The sequence below is a fragment of the Hemiscyllium ocellatum genome, chromosome 5 (assembly GCF_020745735.1).
Source record: "Hemiscyllium ocellatum isolate sHemOce1 chromosome 5, sHemOce1.pat.X.cur, whole genome shotgun sequence".
In the NCBI taxonomy this organism is placed as follows: domain Eukaryota; kingdom Metazoa; phylum Chordata; class Chondrichthyes; order Orectolobiformes; family Hemiscylliidae; genus Hemiscyllium; species Hemiscyllium ocellatum.
This window is the reverse complement of record NC_083405.1, coordinates 118,141,459-118,159,195: the sequence shown is the minus strand read 5'-3', so window position 1 is coordinate 118,159,195 and position 17,737 is coordinate 118,141,459. Positions and strand designations below refer to the sequence as shown.

Genomic DNA, 17,737 nt, shown 5'->3' with positions numbered 1-17,737 from the left:
CATTTGATAGTTGTCCTGTTTCTACTTACTGTTTTCTAAAACTTTTTCCTTCTAAATCCCTGCAACCATCAAAGAGTGATTCGAAGGGAGAAGTTTTGGAGAACCATTAGCCAAATCAGAAGATAATGCTAACCAACTCTCAAACTCTTCCACCCAGATTGAGCATGGCAAAGAAAAAGGGAGGAATTAAGGTACCTTCCCTATAACTAAAAGCAATATTAGACAAACTAATGGGGCTAAAGACAGAAATATCTTGTATCCTAGGATCTTAAAAGAGGTAAACACAGATTGGTGGATGTATTGTCATTTCCCAAAAATCATTAGATTCTGGAGAGGTAACAACAGATTGGAAAATTGCTTACACAACACACTTATTCATGAAAGGGCAGAGGCATAAGTGGGTAAATGTAGGTCATTGAGTCTGACATCTGTTTTTGGAAAAGTATTGGCATCAATCATTAAGAAAATTAATTGCAGAAAATTTGAAAAATCAGTACCTAATCAAGTAGAGTCAGCATGGTTTCATGAAATGCAATTTATTAGAATTTCTCGAAAGTCTCCACCAACATGGGTGCAGGGAAATCAGTAGACATTCAGTATTTAGACTTCCAGAAGGCGTTTGGCAAGGTGCTTTGAAAAATGTTAAGCCTTACAATAAAGAGCACAAAGTATTGGAGGTAGCGTGGATAGAGATTTGGCCAATGGGCTGGAAATGGAGTAGGGGAAAGTAATTATTTTTCAGGTTGGTAACTCTTGACCAGTGGGGTTGCGTGGGGATCAGTGTTGGAACCATGACACTATACGATACGTGCTAATAATTTAGAGGAAATAAGTGAATACAGTGTAGCCAAATTTGCAGACAACACAATATGGGGAAAGGCAGATTGCAAGAGGGATATAAACAGTTTATGGAGAGATATTGATAGGCAGCTTTGGGCAAAAAGTTGGCAAATTGAGTGTAATTTGTGAAAATTTGAAGGTCATTTTGAAAGAGAGAACAAAAGAACAGAATATTATTTAAATGGAGGAAAACTGCAGAAAGCTGCAACGCAAAGGGATTCGGAGTACTTGTGCATAGAAAACAAACTATTATGTTGGTACAGCAGGTAATCACGCAGGCTATTGGGGTGTTGGTGCTTATTTCAAGGGATTGGACTATAAGAGTAGGGAAGTTTTACTGTAACTGTACAAAGTGCTGATGAGACCACATCTGGAGTACAGAGTGTAGTTTTGGTGCTCTTATTTAAGAAAAGGTATCATTTCATTAAAGGCAAGTTCACTAGGATGATCCCTGGTAAGGAGGATTGTCTTATAAGCAAATGCTAAACGGTGAGGACTTTATTCATTGCAATTTAAAAGTCTGGAAGTGATCTTATTGAAACACACAGGTTTATTTCGGGGCTTAGCCGGGTAAAATGTTGAGAAGTAGGTTCCCCTCATGGGAGTGTCAATCAGAGGGCATAGTCTCAGAATAAAGGAACACCAATTTAAGACTGAGATTAGGAGGAATTTATTCTGAGAGTTGTGTATCTTTGAAACTCCTTGCTACAGTGAGCTGTGGGGCAAGTCTTGTATATATTTAAGGCTGAGAATAAATAGATTCCTAGTGAGTCTGGGAATCCAGGGTAATGGGAAAACAACAGGAAAGTGGACATGAGGAATTTAGGATCAGTCGTGATTCTCTTGAATGGTGGAGCAGGCTTGGTGGACCAAACAGCATATTCCTGTTGCTATTTCTTATGGGTTTACAGTTTAATTGCTATTTTGCAGCCAGTGACTTCCAAACGCTTTACAATACTACACAGCTTGAATATTGATGAAAACAACTGGGCACTCTTCAATATCAAAAGTGATGGCTTTGGGGGCGTCCTTGATTTTGTATGATATACAGTGAAAAACAATTTGATCATAGCCATCATGTGGAATAATGATTTTTATCATTCACCCCATTTCCTTGAACCAAATGGCTTGAGTCCCATTTATGAAGTTACCTAGTCAACCCCTCATTACTCTGGATGGGTAAAAAATGCTGATAAGTTTTAACAATTTGTTTTAAGCTCCTACAATAAGAGTGATAGTCACCGTAACTGGACTCAAGTCAGAAAGACGTTCTGCATGTCTTTAAAAAAAATGATATGGTATATAAATTTCAGTGCCTGTGTGATGTCAAATGTATAAAATGAGAATCCCAAAGACTGTTGTTTCAAGTAATATATCTATTTTGTTATTTTCAACAGTCAGAATACTAACACTGTCTAACCTGTCACTTTTGCAAAATTTGCAACACAGCTCTAACATTACATGTTATTGCTAGAAATTCCTGAGTGAAGAATTGTAAATTAAGATTTTCAGTTGGACTTGCAGTATGGTACATTTCAGTGCTGTAGGTGACTTCATACATTGGGCTTTGACTAATCAGTCAGCCTGCCTGATTTAAAATCTAGAACCTGGTAGTTAACTGCCTGTTATTATTAGCTGGTTAATGAGACCTGTACCAATTGGAGTCCACTTGCCAACCGTGCAATACTGTTTTCATAAAGTGTAAATGTTGGCTTCCCCCCCTAAATTCATATTCTTGTGAAATATCTTGAGTGCAAATCTAAAAGCTTTGACTAAATGAGTGTTCTGTTTGAGGAGAACTTAAAATACCTGAGTTACCCTCCTAAAATAGGTGAGTTGTGAGTATGGCACTGGAAAAGCACAGCGGGTCAGGTAGCATCCAAAGAGCAGGAGAATCTACGTTTCGAACATAAGCCCTTCAGGAATGAGACTTGTCGACTTGGGAGCTGAGAGATAAATGGGATGGGGTAGGGTTGGGGGGTGGCAGGGAGAGGAAGTTAGTTGAGTATGAGATAGGTGGTAGGTGGGACAGGAGGGTGGAGCAGATAGATGGGAAAGGTGATGGACAGGTCAAGAGGGCGGTGCCGGATTAGAGGCTTGGGACTGGGATAATGTGGGGGGAGGAGAAATGAGGAAACTGGTGAAATCCCCACTGATTATGTAGCTGCAGTGTCCCAAGGAGGAATATGATACCTGCACCAACCCACCCCATCACTCCTTGCCTGAACACTTCAACTCCTTCCACTCTGCCAAGGACATCAGGTCCAGGGCTGCCATCATTGCCAAACCCTTACCACCCGACACCTGGAGGAAGAATGCCTCATATTCCTCCTCCAACTCGGCACCACTCTCTTGACCTGTTCGTTGACTTTGCCATCTATCTGCTCCACCCTCCTCTCCCACCTTTTGCCTTATCCCCCACCTTCATCTCCCTATCGCATTCTCAGCTATCTTCTCGTCAACCTCATACCCTCCCATTTATCTCTCCGCTCCCCGGCCCACAAGCCTCATTCCTGATGAAGGGCCTATGCCTGAAACGGTGATTCTCCTGTTCGAATGCTGCCTGACCTGCAGTGCTTTTCCAGCGCCATACTCTCGAATCTGATCTCCAGTATTCGCAGTACTCACCTTTCTCCTAAAATAGGTGTGCCAATCAGGTCCCTGGTCTCAAATTAGGTTGAAAAGCCAGCCCATACAGGTAATGTGCATTCTGTTCAGTTTTTGCAGATTTATAGTGGCCATTCCATAGTTCCTCATAGGGTCAGTTACATTACGTGATGGTAATATTGTGCAGTCAGAACGACGAGTTTACAAAGGCTTTTGCATTATGGAAGTGTCAATTATAATGGAACATGTCAACTTGAAATATGCAAAAATTTAATAACAAAACAAGTTGCAGTTTTAATCTTTCATTCCTTGCTAATGATCACACTAAATAGACTATATCTACAACAATGAAATTGACGTTTCGAGCAAAAGCCCTTCATCAGGAATAAAGGCAGTGAACCTAAGCGTGGAGAGATAAGCTAGGGGAGGGTGGGGGTGGGGATAGGGATAGAGTAGCATAGAGTACAATGGGTGAGTGGGGGAGGGGATGAAGGTGATAGGTCAGGGAAGAGAAGGTGGAGTGGATAAGTAGAAAAGGAGCTAGGCAGGTCTGAGCTCAGCATTGTCCCCATGACTTGTCTGGACTTGTCCGACCTGCCTAGCTCCTTTTCCACCTATCCACTCCACCCTCTCCTCGCTGACTTATCACCTTCATCCCCTCCCCCACTCACCCATTGTACTCTAATCTACTCTCTCCCCACCCCCACCCTCTCCTAGCTTATCTCTCCACGCTTCAGGCTCATTGCCTTTATTCCTGATGAAGGGCTTTTGCCCGAAACGTCGATTTCGCTGCTCGTTGGATGCTGCCTGAACTGCTGTGCTCTTCCAGCACCACTGCTCCAGAATCTGGTTTCCAGCATCTGCAGTCATTGTTTTTAACCTGCTTATATCTACAACAATCCGATCTTTTTGTGATGCAGATATTCACTTAAAACAATTGTAGATGTTTGAAAGCGAATTAATTCATATGCAAGGTTGCTATAAATAACTCTCCACATAAGGTACATGCCAGATAGTTTTATTTAAAAACCTCTGGACCATTTGTGTGTTAATTGGGATAATGTTGGTTTTCAGTTGAAGATAGTTGGTGTTTACCTGAGGTAGTAATTCTCCATGCTGAAAATGTGTTGCTGGTTAAAGCACAGCAGGTTAGGCAGCATCCAAGGAACAGGAAATTCGACGTTTTGGGCATAAGCCCTTCATCAGGATTCCTGATGAAGGGCTTATGCCCAAAACGTCGAATTTCCTGTTCATTGGATGCTGCCTAACCTGCTGTGCTTTAACCAGCAACACATTTTCAGCTGTGATCTCCAGCATCTGCAGACCTCATTTTTTACCCCTAGTATTTCTCCATGGTTACATTGAGAAAATGTAGTAAGCTGGACTGTGGATTTCAATAGATTTAAAGTTTTGCTCAGAAATATCACATGGAGAGAAGCTTTGGTAACTGCAGTTGGGTTTGAAAGTCAGCACGAGATCAGCATTGAAAACTCAACCGAGCCCCCCCCCAAAAGCTTAGTGGTCACCCCCATCATTCCATTGAGTGATTAGCCTCAATCCTTCGTTGTGTCCGCACACACACTTTCAATCTTCAACCCTTCAAGATAGATCTTGGCTTGCTTTATTGACCAGCGGGGTAGAATACAGAGCCTTTACAATACTTTGCTGACAGATCCACTCCAGTATAACACAATTGAGTGAATTCGTTTTTGCATTGTTCTTCAACTGATCATTAGTTTTTAAGATTCACCTTCACCGTAAAATTTCAACAAGTGGCGTTTCTGCTTTAAGTCCTATAATAGTGACATTTATCTCTCTCAGTCATGCTATGATGCACTGTTGTCCAGTCTTTGCGAAACCTCCACTTTGTTCGCTATTGATAATGAATTGCGTCTCCATCTTGTACCATCCATAGCCATATTTAATGGCCTTTCTGACAGTTTTATTTTACTAAATAAACATATCTTTGCACTGGAAAACCCCAAAATCCCAAGATAAGGCCTGTATGTGGGACTGTCGGTGGTGTTGCAGACCAACTGCATTCAATGGATTTTATATCAGAGCAAGCCGCAGCACTTGGCTGAAATAGCATACGTGATAGCAAGTGACCCAGTCACTGACCCTCTTGGATTTTCTGGGGCAATTAATGTATTATTTCTGGGTTTCAACAGAGTTTGGGTAAAATTTCTTAGAGGAATGAACATTGAAGTCCTACTTGAAAGGAAAACGGCCAGTGGATACTTTTGACCAGTTCTGGACTGTATTTTGAGATACAGATTTCCGGTGCAAGTTGACTTGAGGGTGCGTTCAAAAGCAATCTTTTGAGTTTGAAGGTTATTTCAGTCTTTAGACATGTTGTTAAAGGAAACCTGACCTATATGAAGGATCTTAATTTGTAGTAATGGTTTTGAGCCATTATTGTAATGTATGAAGATGCCCGCAAATTAATGTTAATGATTAAAGATAAAAATTAATTGAATCATGTGACTTTGGTACATTTCCAAAATTTGCTTTGTGATAAAATTTGTATGTTGCTCAAGCATCATTGCAGATTAAAACAAAGGAGGTCCAAATAGAGTTGGATAGCATTTTGATGGTTATAGATAAAATTGGTCACCTATCTCCCATGTTGAGTGTAATGCTGAGGAATAAATTTTAAATCGCTAATACTTCTGCATTTTAAAGTATGTAATGTCTTTATTTTCCTTTTAGTTACCAAGATGTGTCTATTGACATGAATGCCTCAGCATCTTTTGTGGGTACATCTTTAGAATTGTCCAAGAGTATCGGTGATAAATCAAGTGAAGAGGTATTCCATTATGCAGACAATGATATAGATGATGAAAATGCCACTCTTGAAGTTGCAGAAGATGCACAAGAAGAAATGGAGGGCTACGTACATGACGAATACGCTGATGAGGAAGAAGGTGTAGAGTATGAAGATGGTACACAGCTTGGAGACGACCAAATCGATTATCCAGCAGAACAGGGGGAAGAAATGTACAATGATGAAGTGTTAGACCTTGAAATCAATGACCCTCTAGATGATGAATTTCAAGTAAGCCCTTTTCTGTTGTATCATTTCAGATAACACTTCATCAGGATCCAGGCTGATTTTAAAACTATTTCTGTCCCAGGGGATGTGTGAAAATTAGACCTATTATCACTTGCTGTCAGTTTCTTTATCTCCTGTCTGACAAAGTTTATGTTGACAGCTTGTTTGGAGGTAGGCAATACTCTTCTGACAGGCTTAGAGACTGTTTGGCATTATGACCTTGAGGGTTGTATCTTTGTGAAAAAGCCTGCATTGTCTGATGCAGATACACTGCCAATTGTCAAGCACAGTTAAGGTGAAAGGTTTTTTATCAGCAGATTGGATGGGATCTGATTGAGCCCTGTAAAGGTGCATAGATTACTGACCTCTTCAGAATGTTAATTCTCAGAAATGATTGATGTTCTCTGCATCCTTTCTTTCAATACATTGCAGCTTTAAACTGAATAAAGAGATTAACTCTTAGCTTTTGAGATGATCTCCTAGTGTAGAAGCATTTATCATCATTAACTGGTAAAAACCACAAGTCCGTGCATTTTCAATGGGAACAGAAAGTGTTATAAATCTCTCATAACAAGGAAAATTATTTTTGGAAAAATGATTAAAGCTGACATTTGACCAAAAATTTAAATTATTTCAAGTAACATAATTTCAAAGCATTTTGTATACCTTGTGAGAAGTGATTTCAGAATCTTCTAAAATTGGTTTCAGTGAATTATGAGGGGGAAAAAAATCCAGTTTAATTAAGCTTTGAAGCATTTTAAATTTTATTTCTATTCCATCCCAAATATCTCGCTGTTCTGTTATGATTGATCAGAATAATTTACCTTGCTGTTGTGGATGCTTAATTCTGTTTCTGCGAAGAGGTGCTCTTAGCAATGCAAGAAAATACTCTTTACGGTGTCTTTTTTTTAAGGCCTGAAAATTTATTCTATTGGGGTCAGCGTGAATATCTGTCGAACTGATTTGAATTTGAGTCTCCAGACTATTAACATTATGACCTCCAGTGAATCTTTTGGCTGTAAAAATGATGATGGAAAATAGATGTTTGCTGATGTCATAAGGAGCGTCTTTTTAATTGGTTAAAATGTATAATTGGGCTATGCTAACAGAACTTTAAATATGCCTTGAGCACATCTAAGATACAGACCATCTTGGACATGTTGCATGCAAATAAGTGGAAAGATTAAAGATGTCAATTTTTCATCATTCTTGCCTTGACGACAGAAGAATTTAAACATGATGTTTGGTGCATATGTTTTCATGGATACTTTTAAGAATTGAGAAAATCCCCTCAGATTTTCCTCTGAGAAATATTTTTGTAAACCAGGCAAATTCTGTCTGTCTTTAACAAGTTAAGTGCAGATAATACATTGTAAAAGCATTACATTTTATTCATTTGCAATGGTGCTAAAATAGAGTTTAGAACTTTATAACCTAGGAACAGGTAGGGCATTGAGTGCTTTGAATCTGTTGTGCTACTTTAAAAGTTTTTCACCATGGGCAGCTTGGCTAGGCAAGCACTTATTACCCATCCCAATTGCCTTTTAAAGACTGTGCTACATTATTGCCTTCGACTACTACCATCCTGTGATGTAGGAAACTGCAGTGGCATTAGGCAAGGAGTTCTAGGATTTTGACCCAGTGACAGTGAAGACATGGCAATAGTTTTAAAAGCCAGCATAGAGTGTGGCTTGGAGGTGGTGGTGTTCTTTTGTGCCCGCTGTCCTGGTCCTTCGATGTGGTGAAGATTTTAGATTGGAAGGCTCTATCAAAAGCGCATTAGTGAAATGCTCGAGTTTGTTTCGTGGACACTGCTGTCACTGAGCCTTGGTGGAGGGAGTGAATGTGGAAAGGTGGTGGATGGAGTACCAATTCAGCAGGCTTCTTTTCACTTACGGTGCTGAGCCACGTCTTCTGTACCGACGTGCTAGGCTGCTCCCATCATTGAGAATGGAGATAACTGGATCTTCCTCCTGCTCCAGTTGTTTAATTGTCCACTATTCATCAACAGATGTAGCAGGACTGAAGAATGTAAATCTGTTCCTGCGATTGTGGGTTTGTTTAGCTGTGTTAGAGAGTGATGCTTTTGCTGTTTGGCTTGCAAAGTCATTCTGCATTGACGCTTCGAGTTGATTTTAGTTTTAGGTACACCTGTTGCCCGTCCTGACCTACATTTCTAAACACGTTATTGAACTATGGCTTGGTATGAAGTGTAGGGCATATGCCTCACTGAGGTTACAGATTGGAACAGTGTGCAATTTGTTTATTGCATGTTACAGATTACATTGCAATGTGATTCTGCTTCTGCTGATGGACCACATCCTCCCTCAGATGTCTAGTTTTGAATTGCTAGAACTGTTCAAATTTATCCCATTTAGGATGCTAGTAGTTAAAGTTTTGTGGAATGTAAAGATGGGGCTTCATGTCCACAATGATTCTGCAGTTGTTATTTTATTAATATTGTCATGAGCATATGCATCTGGGAAAGGTAAATTGTTGAGGGTGAGTTCTGGTGTGTTTTTCTCTTTTCTTCCATTCTGTTGCAGACAGTGTCTTGCAACTAAGTCATAGGAACAGGAGTGGACCATTCAGCCCTGCCAGCTTGTTCCACCTTGAGTGAGATCATGGTTACTCTGTGGTCTAGCTTCATAGTTTTTGGCCCATATCCCTTTAGGACTTAGCCAGCTAGCTGTATAGTTCTTATCCTGAGCCTTTTTTTTTCTTTTTTGGGATGAGGATGTCACTGACAAGGCCAGCATTTGTTGCCGCCTACCTAATTTTCCATGAATTGGGCAGCTTGCTAGGCCATTTGAAAAATCAGTGCAGAATCACATTACTGTGGATGTGGAATCACATGTTGGTCAGGCCAGGCAAGGACAGCAGTATTCTATCTGAAAAGGCATTAGCGTGCCAGATAGGATTTAACTTCATTAATAGTTTCCTGGTTAGGATAATTAATAGCACCTTTTTATCTTCCAGAATTTATTTATTAAATTTGTTTAATCAGCTGTTGTTATAGAACTTCAACCTGTGTCATTAGCCTTAGCCTCAGGATTCTTGTTCAATGACATTGCTGTGAAGTCACTGTCTCTCCCTATTCTTGGTGCTGTATATGGAAGTTATGTTCATGCCACTGTTCATAATTTCTCCAGTTGGAAAAACTGCTCATCCAGTCAGAAACTGCAGTCAGTTTTGCTTCATCGTGGTAGTTCTGTTTTCGTGCAATCCTATGTTATAAAAAAATTGTATAATAGCAGCACCATTTAAACTAATATATCTGGAATTGCATTATTACCAGTACCCATAATCCCCAGTTCATCAATCTTGTTACAGTGCATTCGTGTTAATGAAACGAGTTATAGCAGATTGACCTGTACTTTCCAACTACTTCTCATGCAGTATAACTCGTTATTCCCTTTGAGATTTGGTAGTCTTGCGATTTTGTTCTGATGAGTCTAAGAAACAAGGTTCAACAGCTTATTTTCTTAAGACTATGCATGAAACAATATGAAATGAAAGGTTGAATTAAACTGAACTAGCCATGGCTTGGGTATGTAAGTCTGTAAAACCAACTGTTTCCAAACTGTAAGTTGAATATAACCAGGTCAGTAAAGGTGTTTAAGAAACATTCTGTTACTTCTGTAATAAATAGAGCTATCAATTCATTATGTGGGAACTAGATCACTTCACAATGATGCTGAGTAGTGTCTGAAGTAGAAAAGAAAAAAAAGAATTTGCACTTTCTAATATCTTGAATTACACAATTTTCTGCAAGGGTACGCTTTTTCTTCACAATCAGGATGAAGACTACACCCAGTTTTATGCCACAGACCAAGATATGCCAGAAGACCTGCAAACTCAGGACAATGAAGTGTATGAGGAAGCAACAGCTGCAGATACACAGGAGCAAGTTGTTGAAGTTGCGCAAGAACCTGAAGAGGTAAAAGCATCAAAAATGTAAAGTGTTTTTGACTCGAGTAAATAATGGATGAATCAGCCCAGGCTCCTTTTGATGCATTTGGATTGTGAAATTAGCAGTAGTCTGAGAATCTACTATATATGGGGAATAAATAGACAACTTATAAAATACCTTTTCCTAATGATGTCATGAAGACGTTTCCTTATTAATAAAAAGATCTAGACTATAAGATCAAGTGTCCAAGATACTTCTCAGAAATGTTATCAAGCAATATCTTGCAACATGCCATATATCAGACTATCAGAAAAGATGACTAATGAAATCAGTATGTGCTTTAAAAGGTTTCTTAAAGGAGGGTCTGAGGATTATAGGAGGAGGAGGTCCGGATCTCAAGACCTAGGTATGCATTCCAACTGAAAGCATGGTCATTAGTTGTGTTCTGATTAAGATCGGCAATATCTAAGAAAGCAGGCATGGAGGAAACTGATCTTGGTGGTTAAATGACTGGAAACCGGTTACAGTGATAAGACAGCAAGGATGCAAAGTGATTTGAAACAACAGTGAGAACTGAGACCTTGCTGATGATGATAGATGTCAATATGGGTGATGAATGAATAGGACTTTTGGTTGAGTTCAAGTTTATGGGGGGTTAAAAACTTGTTCAGAAAAGCTTATCAACAGTCAAGTATGGACGTTACAATAGTACAGATAAGATTTTCAACAGCCGCAGAGTGTAGGCAGAATTGGGTGATATCACGTGGAACTGAAAGTTAAATTGCAAATTACTGTTTAAGCCATAAAACACAGAACTCAAGATAGAACATAACTGAAGTCCAACATGTTATCATGATTTTTTTGTTGGGAAATAATGTCTCACTAACTTGAGTGTTTTAAAGGAATAACAAAGAGGATTGATGAGGGCAATGCGGCGGACATGATCTACACTGACTTCAGTAAGGTATTTGACAAGGTTCCACATGGTAGACTGATTAGCAAGGTTAGATCACGTGGAGTGCGGGGAGAACTAGCTATTTGGATATAGAACTGACTCAAAGGTAGAAGACAGTGGTGATAGAGAGTTGATTTTCAGACTGGAAGCCTGTGACTCATTGTGTGCCACACAGATCGGTGCTGGGTCCGCTGCTTTTTGTTATTTATATAAAATGATTTGGATGTGAACATAGGTGGTATAGTTAGTAAGTTTGTAGATGATACCAAAATTGGAGGTGTGGTGGACAGCGAAGAACGTACTTCAGAGTACAATGGGATCTTGATTAGTAGGGTCAATGGGCTGTGGGGTGGTAGATGGAGTTACATTTATCTAAATTAAAGATGCTGCATTTTGGAAAGGCAAATCAGGGCAGGCCTTCTACATTTAATGGTAAGGTCCTGGGGTGGGCTGCTGAACAGAGAGACCTTGGAGTGCAGGTTCATAGATCATTGAAAGTGGAGTTGCAGGTAGCTAGGATAGTGAAAAACACATTTGGTATGCTTTATTGGTCAGCGTATTGAGTATAGGAGTTAGGAGGTTATATTGTGGCTGTGCAGGATATTGGTTAGGCCACTTTTGGAATATTATGTGCAGTTCTGGTCTTCACCCTGCTATCGGAAAGATGTTGTGAAACTTGAAAGGATTCAGAAAAGATTTACAAGAATGTTCCCAGGGTTGGATCTGTAGGAAGAGGCTGAATAGACCAGGGCTATTTTCCTCGGAGCATCGGAAGCCAAAGAATGACTTTGCAGCAACTTATAAAATCATGAGGAACGTGGATAAGGTAAGTAGTGTTACGACCCTGGGTAAACCCCTCTGCTAATTTAAACCAGCCACACAAAAAAGATTCACCCCATGCTATAATTATTAAAATTCAAGAAGCAAAGAACAATCCCAAACGTCACTATTTCAAGGAAACATTAACAATTTTTTTCTTTACGTCCAACAGAAAATATTAAAACTAACAACTGTTTACAACTTATTTCTCTTTAACCTATCTTTTACCTCCCACTCTACAATACTAGTCTGATTTTAAAAAAACTGATTAAAATTTACCAAAAAAAAGTCACGTTTCATAACCAATCAACTTTTGTCAAGTTTTCTTTGTAGATTTTCCTGTGTAGACTCTGTCTAGGTCAGTTTCGATGTTCTACTGTGCAAACTCCTTCCACAGACACGTACCTTTCAGAGAGCTCTTGAGCTAGCAGCCTACATTTATTGGTCATCTGGCAGTTCTCCCCCAACTGTTCAAAATGTCCAGTATTATATCCCAAAACATTGGATCGTTTCATTGGTTTCAATGTTATCAAAGTACTAAATTCAAATTTGATTGGATTTTGCTATCTTGGAGCATAATTTAAATTTAAAATGAGTTTGAATTTGTTTTTGTTTCATGGCAACCCAGATGTTGCTATTTGTTTCAACCCAAGTATTACATTGTTACCTTGTTCAGGACACTCTGTGCTTTCAGTCCTTTTCAACTAGCTAGCTTTTCAACTCTCTCAAAGATACAATACACTTCTATATCTTCATAACAATAGGCAAGGTCTTTTCGCTGGGCTGGGGGAGTCCAAAATTAAAAGGGCAAAGGTTTAGGATGAGAGGGGAAAGATTTAAAAAGACCCCAAGGGGCAACTTTTCCATGCAAAGGGTGGTGTGTGTATAGAATGAACTGCACAAGGAAAGGGGGAGACTGGTGCAATTACAACTAGATGGGTACATTAGTAGGAAGGGCTGAATGGGATTTGGTGGAAGTGGTACTGCAGATGCTGGAGATTAGAATCTAGATTAGAGTGGTGCTGGAAAAGCACAGCTGGTCAAGCAGCATCAGAGGAGCAGGAAAATCGATGTTTCTGGAAAAATTCCTTCAGGATGAAGGGATTTTGCCAGAAACATCGATTTTCCTGCTCCTTGGATGCTGCTTGAGAGGGATATGGGCCAAGTGCTGGTGAATGGGACTAGATTAAGATATCTGGTTGGCATGGATAAGTTGGACTGAAGGGTCTGTTTGTGTGTTGCACATCTCTATGATTCTATCTGAGGTATTCCTGAAATATTTAATGCTTTACTTTTCCCGTAAGTAATACAATTCTCCTTTTTGGGGATGGGCAATAAATCTCATCCTTGCCAGCAACATGCACATCCCATGAAAGAACAAAAAAAAGTTAACAAAATGGAAGCTTGGCATTTGCGCTTAGCCTGATTACAGGTTCCGAATAGTGAATTTTACTTTTGTTAATTTATGTGATGTGGGTGTCGCAGACTGAACCAGCATTTATTGACCATCTGTAATTGTTCTTGAACTACATTTTCAGCTGTTGCTCTCTTAGATTGAAATAAACGCTGTTATATAGGCAAGGTCACTATGCTCCAATGTAGCTTTGTTACCTGTATGATGAACCTCCAATGCTGCTACTTCTGTCAGTGATTCTTATTTACTCTTTTTATCCTATTTTTGCTTGATTCTTTAGTTTTTTAAATGGTCTTTCTGCTTAAAACATTTTTTAAAGCAAGTTGAAGATCCTCCAACTGGCTCACTTTTAAGTTGAACCTAAATTTTTAAGGACTTTCTAATTGAAAATCCCAAATAGGAAGATCCATCCTTACTTTGTAATAAATCCTCAGCGCTTAGTTTTAAGCGTACCTATCTTAAGCTCACCATTAACTTTGTCTTGAAATAAATGAATGCATAGTTGAGCCTGTTGTGTGTTTTAAGGCAGGGGGTTGAAGTTCTCTGTCCAACCAGTCATTTTTGACATTTTTAAACATGATGTTTTTCACAGTGACTATAAATTCAGTTTGATGGAGAGAAAATAAAATGATTGGTTTAAGATTGTTTTGGGTCACAGTCCCTTAAGCATTAAGCACCCTTTAAGTAGCTTGCTTCAAACTTTGAAGCTTTCACTTGACGTGTTAATCCAGCTGCAAGGGAATAAAATCTGTGCAGTAGTCTATGAAGCCTACAATTCAATGTTGTAATTTTGTTTCAATATTCATCTGAGAGCCGTTTCTTAAGCATATTTTTCAATTCCTCCTTTATGGAGCTTTAGATATCTGTGTCAAATTGGTATTTGCACAGCATCCTGCTCATGTGATTTTTGTGTTCTCGTGTTGTTTAGTGTATCTCGATAAAGAGAAACATTAGATGAATTGTCTACTGCTGATCATAATTCCTGTTACGTCTGCAGTACCATTGAACTAGATCAGTTAGTCAGTCATTCTCCTGGACTGTCCCCGCATTGGTATTTTTATTATTTAGAAATCTGCCAAGTTCTTAATATACTTAATGACTGACCCTCTGCAACATTCTAGGTTAGAGATTTCCAAAGATTCACCACCGTTTTGAGTTAAGAAATTCCTTCATATCCTGTATAGTTTACCTCTTATCCAAGGTTCTATAACCCAAGAAGCAAATAGCATAGGAAGCATCCAGATCAATGTTTGTATCGTCATGGGATGATTACAACATATACAACATTGCCAATGGGTACAATTTGTCTCTGTAGTCCTTTTGGACACCTCATAGTGTCAAACAATTGTATCAAATCTCCTCTCAAGCTTCTCTTTTTTAAAAAAAAAGATCTTTGCTTCTCAAACTTTTTCATTGAATCAGGATTGATCTCCTGGTTTGGTGATTGTGAAGCTACAGTCGCAAAGGACCATGGCATCTTTCTTCATTAGGTAGAGAGAGACATAATTGATTATTTGTTGTTTGAGGGTAACCACTCCATCAGCATGGGGCAATATGAGGAAGCTTCATGAACTACCACAGGGATTGAACCATCTGCTGCATGGGCAGTATTGGTGCAGTATGTTTATGGTGTGCCATGAGGTTACTTAAGTGGTTCAATACAGTTCTGTTGCTGATGCCCACAGGACTTCATGTGTGCACAGTTTTGCATTGCCAGAACTAGGTGTAGTGGACAGTGAAGAACATTACTTCAGAATGCAATGGGATCTTGATCAGATGGGCTGGAGAATGGCAGATGGAGTTTAATTTAGATAAATGTGATGTGTTGCATTTTTGGAAAGGCAAATCAGGGTAGGACTTGTGCTTAATGATAAGGCCCTGCAGAGTGTTGCTGAGCAAAGAGACCTTGGAGTGCAGGTTCATAGTTCCTTGAAAGTGGAGTTGCAATTAGATAGGATAGTGAAGAAGGTGTTGGTATGCTTTCTTTTTTTAGTCAGAGCATCGAGTATAGGAGTTGGGAGGTCATGTTGCGGCTGTACAGGGCATTGAGGAAGAAGTGAGGACTGCAGAGGCTGGAAACCAGAGTTTAGATCAGAGTGGTGCTGGAAAAGCAGAAGGTCAGGCAGTATCTGAGGAGCAGGTAAATCGACATTTCAGGCAAAAGCCCTCTAATCCTGATGAAGGACTTTTGCCCGAAACGTCGATTTTCCTGCTCCTTGGATGCTGCCTGACCTGCTGTGCTTTTCCAGCACCATTCTGATCTGTACACGGCATTGGTAAGGCCACTTTGGAATACCGCATTTATTTTTGGTCTCCTTCCTGTAGGAAGGGTGTTGTGAAAATTGAAAGGGTTCAGAAAAAATTTGCAAGCATGTTGCCATAGTTGGCGGGTTTGAGCTGGAGGGGCAGGCTGCATGGAGTGCGACTATTTTCCCTACAGCGATGGAGGCTGAAGGGTTGACCTTGTAGAGGTTTATAAAATCATGAAGGGGAGTGGATAGGACGAATATCCTAGATCTCTTTGCCCAGAGTAGGGGAGTCTAAAATCAGAGGGCATATGTTTAAGGTGAGAGGGAAAGATTTAAAAGAGCTTGAAGAAGCAGCTTTTTTTTTTAACAAAGAGTGGTACGTATTTGGAATGAGCTGCCAGAGGAAATAGTGGAAGCTGATACAATTACATTAGAAGACACCTAGATGGGTATATGAATAGAAAGGGTTTAGAGGGATATGGGCCAAATGCTGGCAAATGGGGCTAGATTAATTTAGGATATCAGGTCAACGTGGATGAGCTGAACTGAAGCATTTGTTTCCATGCTGTATAGAGTCCTGGAGGTGTACAGCATTGAAACAGATTCTTTGGTTCAACATGTCCATGCCGAGTAGATAGCCCAACCTAATTTGGTCCCATTTGCCAGCACCCAGCCCATATCCCTCCCTTTCCTATGCATATAACCATCCAGTTGCTTTTTAAATGTTGCAATTGACCAGCTTCCACTCTGACTCTAATTAAAGTCTTTCGCATTTAGCACGATGGTAGTGCCACAACACTGTATCCTCAATATGAAGACAGGACTTGGTCTTTACAGTAACTACATGAGGCTATTCCTATCAGTACTGTCATGAACTGATATACCTGTGGTGGTTAATGAGGACTAGGGCAAATAGATTGTTTTCCTTCTGGTTTCCTCACCATCTGCTGCTGACCCAGTCTAGCAACTGTACTTGTTATGATAAAGTTGATGGTGCTTTTGAGTGATTCTTGGCAATGAACATGCCCACCTTGAGTCATTCTGTGCCCTTGCCACCCTCACTGCTTCCTTCAAGTGCTGATCAACATGGAGAAGTACTGATGCATCAGCTGAGGGGGGTAGTACATGCACTGAGCAGAGTTGACCTGACTGCATGAGGCTTTAAGCTCCAGTGTCAATGTTAAGGAATCCCAGGGCAACTCCTTTTACATGCCATACTGTTACTATGATGGACATCATCTGGGTTTGGCTTGTTGGTCTATTCTTGGAGCAATTGTTTGAAATCTTTGCCCCTTTTGTAAAACCTTCACAAAATTCCTAAAGTGTAGTGCCCAGAATTCACTAGAAGGCCACACTAGTATTTTATCAAGCTTCATCAGCTTTCAATGAACTCTTCTACCACTTTTGCTGATTTAGGATGAAGCTGGTTCAAGATTGATTTATGAAGCTTGGAATCCAGTATGCCATTTTGATCACTTTCTCAATCTACCATATCACCTTCAAACTGTTAAAGCAAACCCTCAGACTTCTCTAGTCCTGCACCCTGTTTTGAATTGTGCTCTGTCCTTTGCATTGCTTCTCCATTTTATTTCCTACCACAATACACTAATTCGATCCTCAGTTTTAAATTTCAACTGCTACATGTCTTCCCATGCTACCAGCCTTCTGTGACTTTTGAATTCAATTGCTATCCTCCTTGAAGTTCACGGTACCCCTTTGTTTTATGTTATCTGTAATTCAAATTTCATGAGTTATTATATGATTTATTATGAAGAGAGACACTTGTCTGATCATGATGAGTTTGTAGCATATCTAAACTTGCGCAGACTAGAATTCCCAACAGTGGAAAGCTTTGGAAACAGTAAATTCAGAACCACTTGGTCAC

General features: G+C 39.7%; 1 protein-coding gene across 3 annotated transcripts in view; it reads left to right on the top strand.

The window, feature by feature from the left end:
• The window catches only part of rbm33a (RNA binding motif protein 33a), a 155,592-nt gene that overhangs the window by 40,148 nt on the left and 97,707 nt on the right, over positions 1-17,737 (top strand). For 2 of the 3 annotated variants that reach the window (XM_060825134.1, XM_060825132.1), the window contains exons 5-6: positions 6,160-6,505; positions 10,278-10,442. In XM_060825134.1, the coding sequence (XP_060681117.1) occupies positions 6,160-6,505; positions 10,278-10,442 (511 nt within the window). The remainder of the gene's footprint in view (positions 1-6,159; positions 6,506-10,277; positions 10,443-17,737) is intronic. The other variant, XM_060825133.1, reaches the window with a different exon arrangement.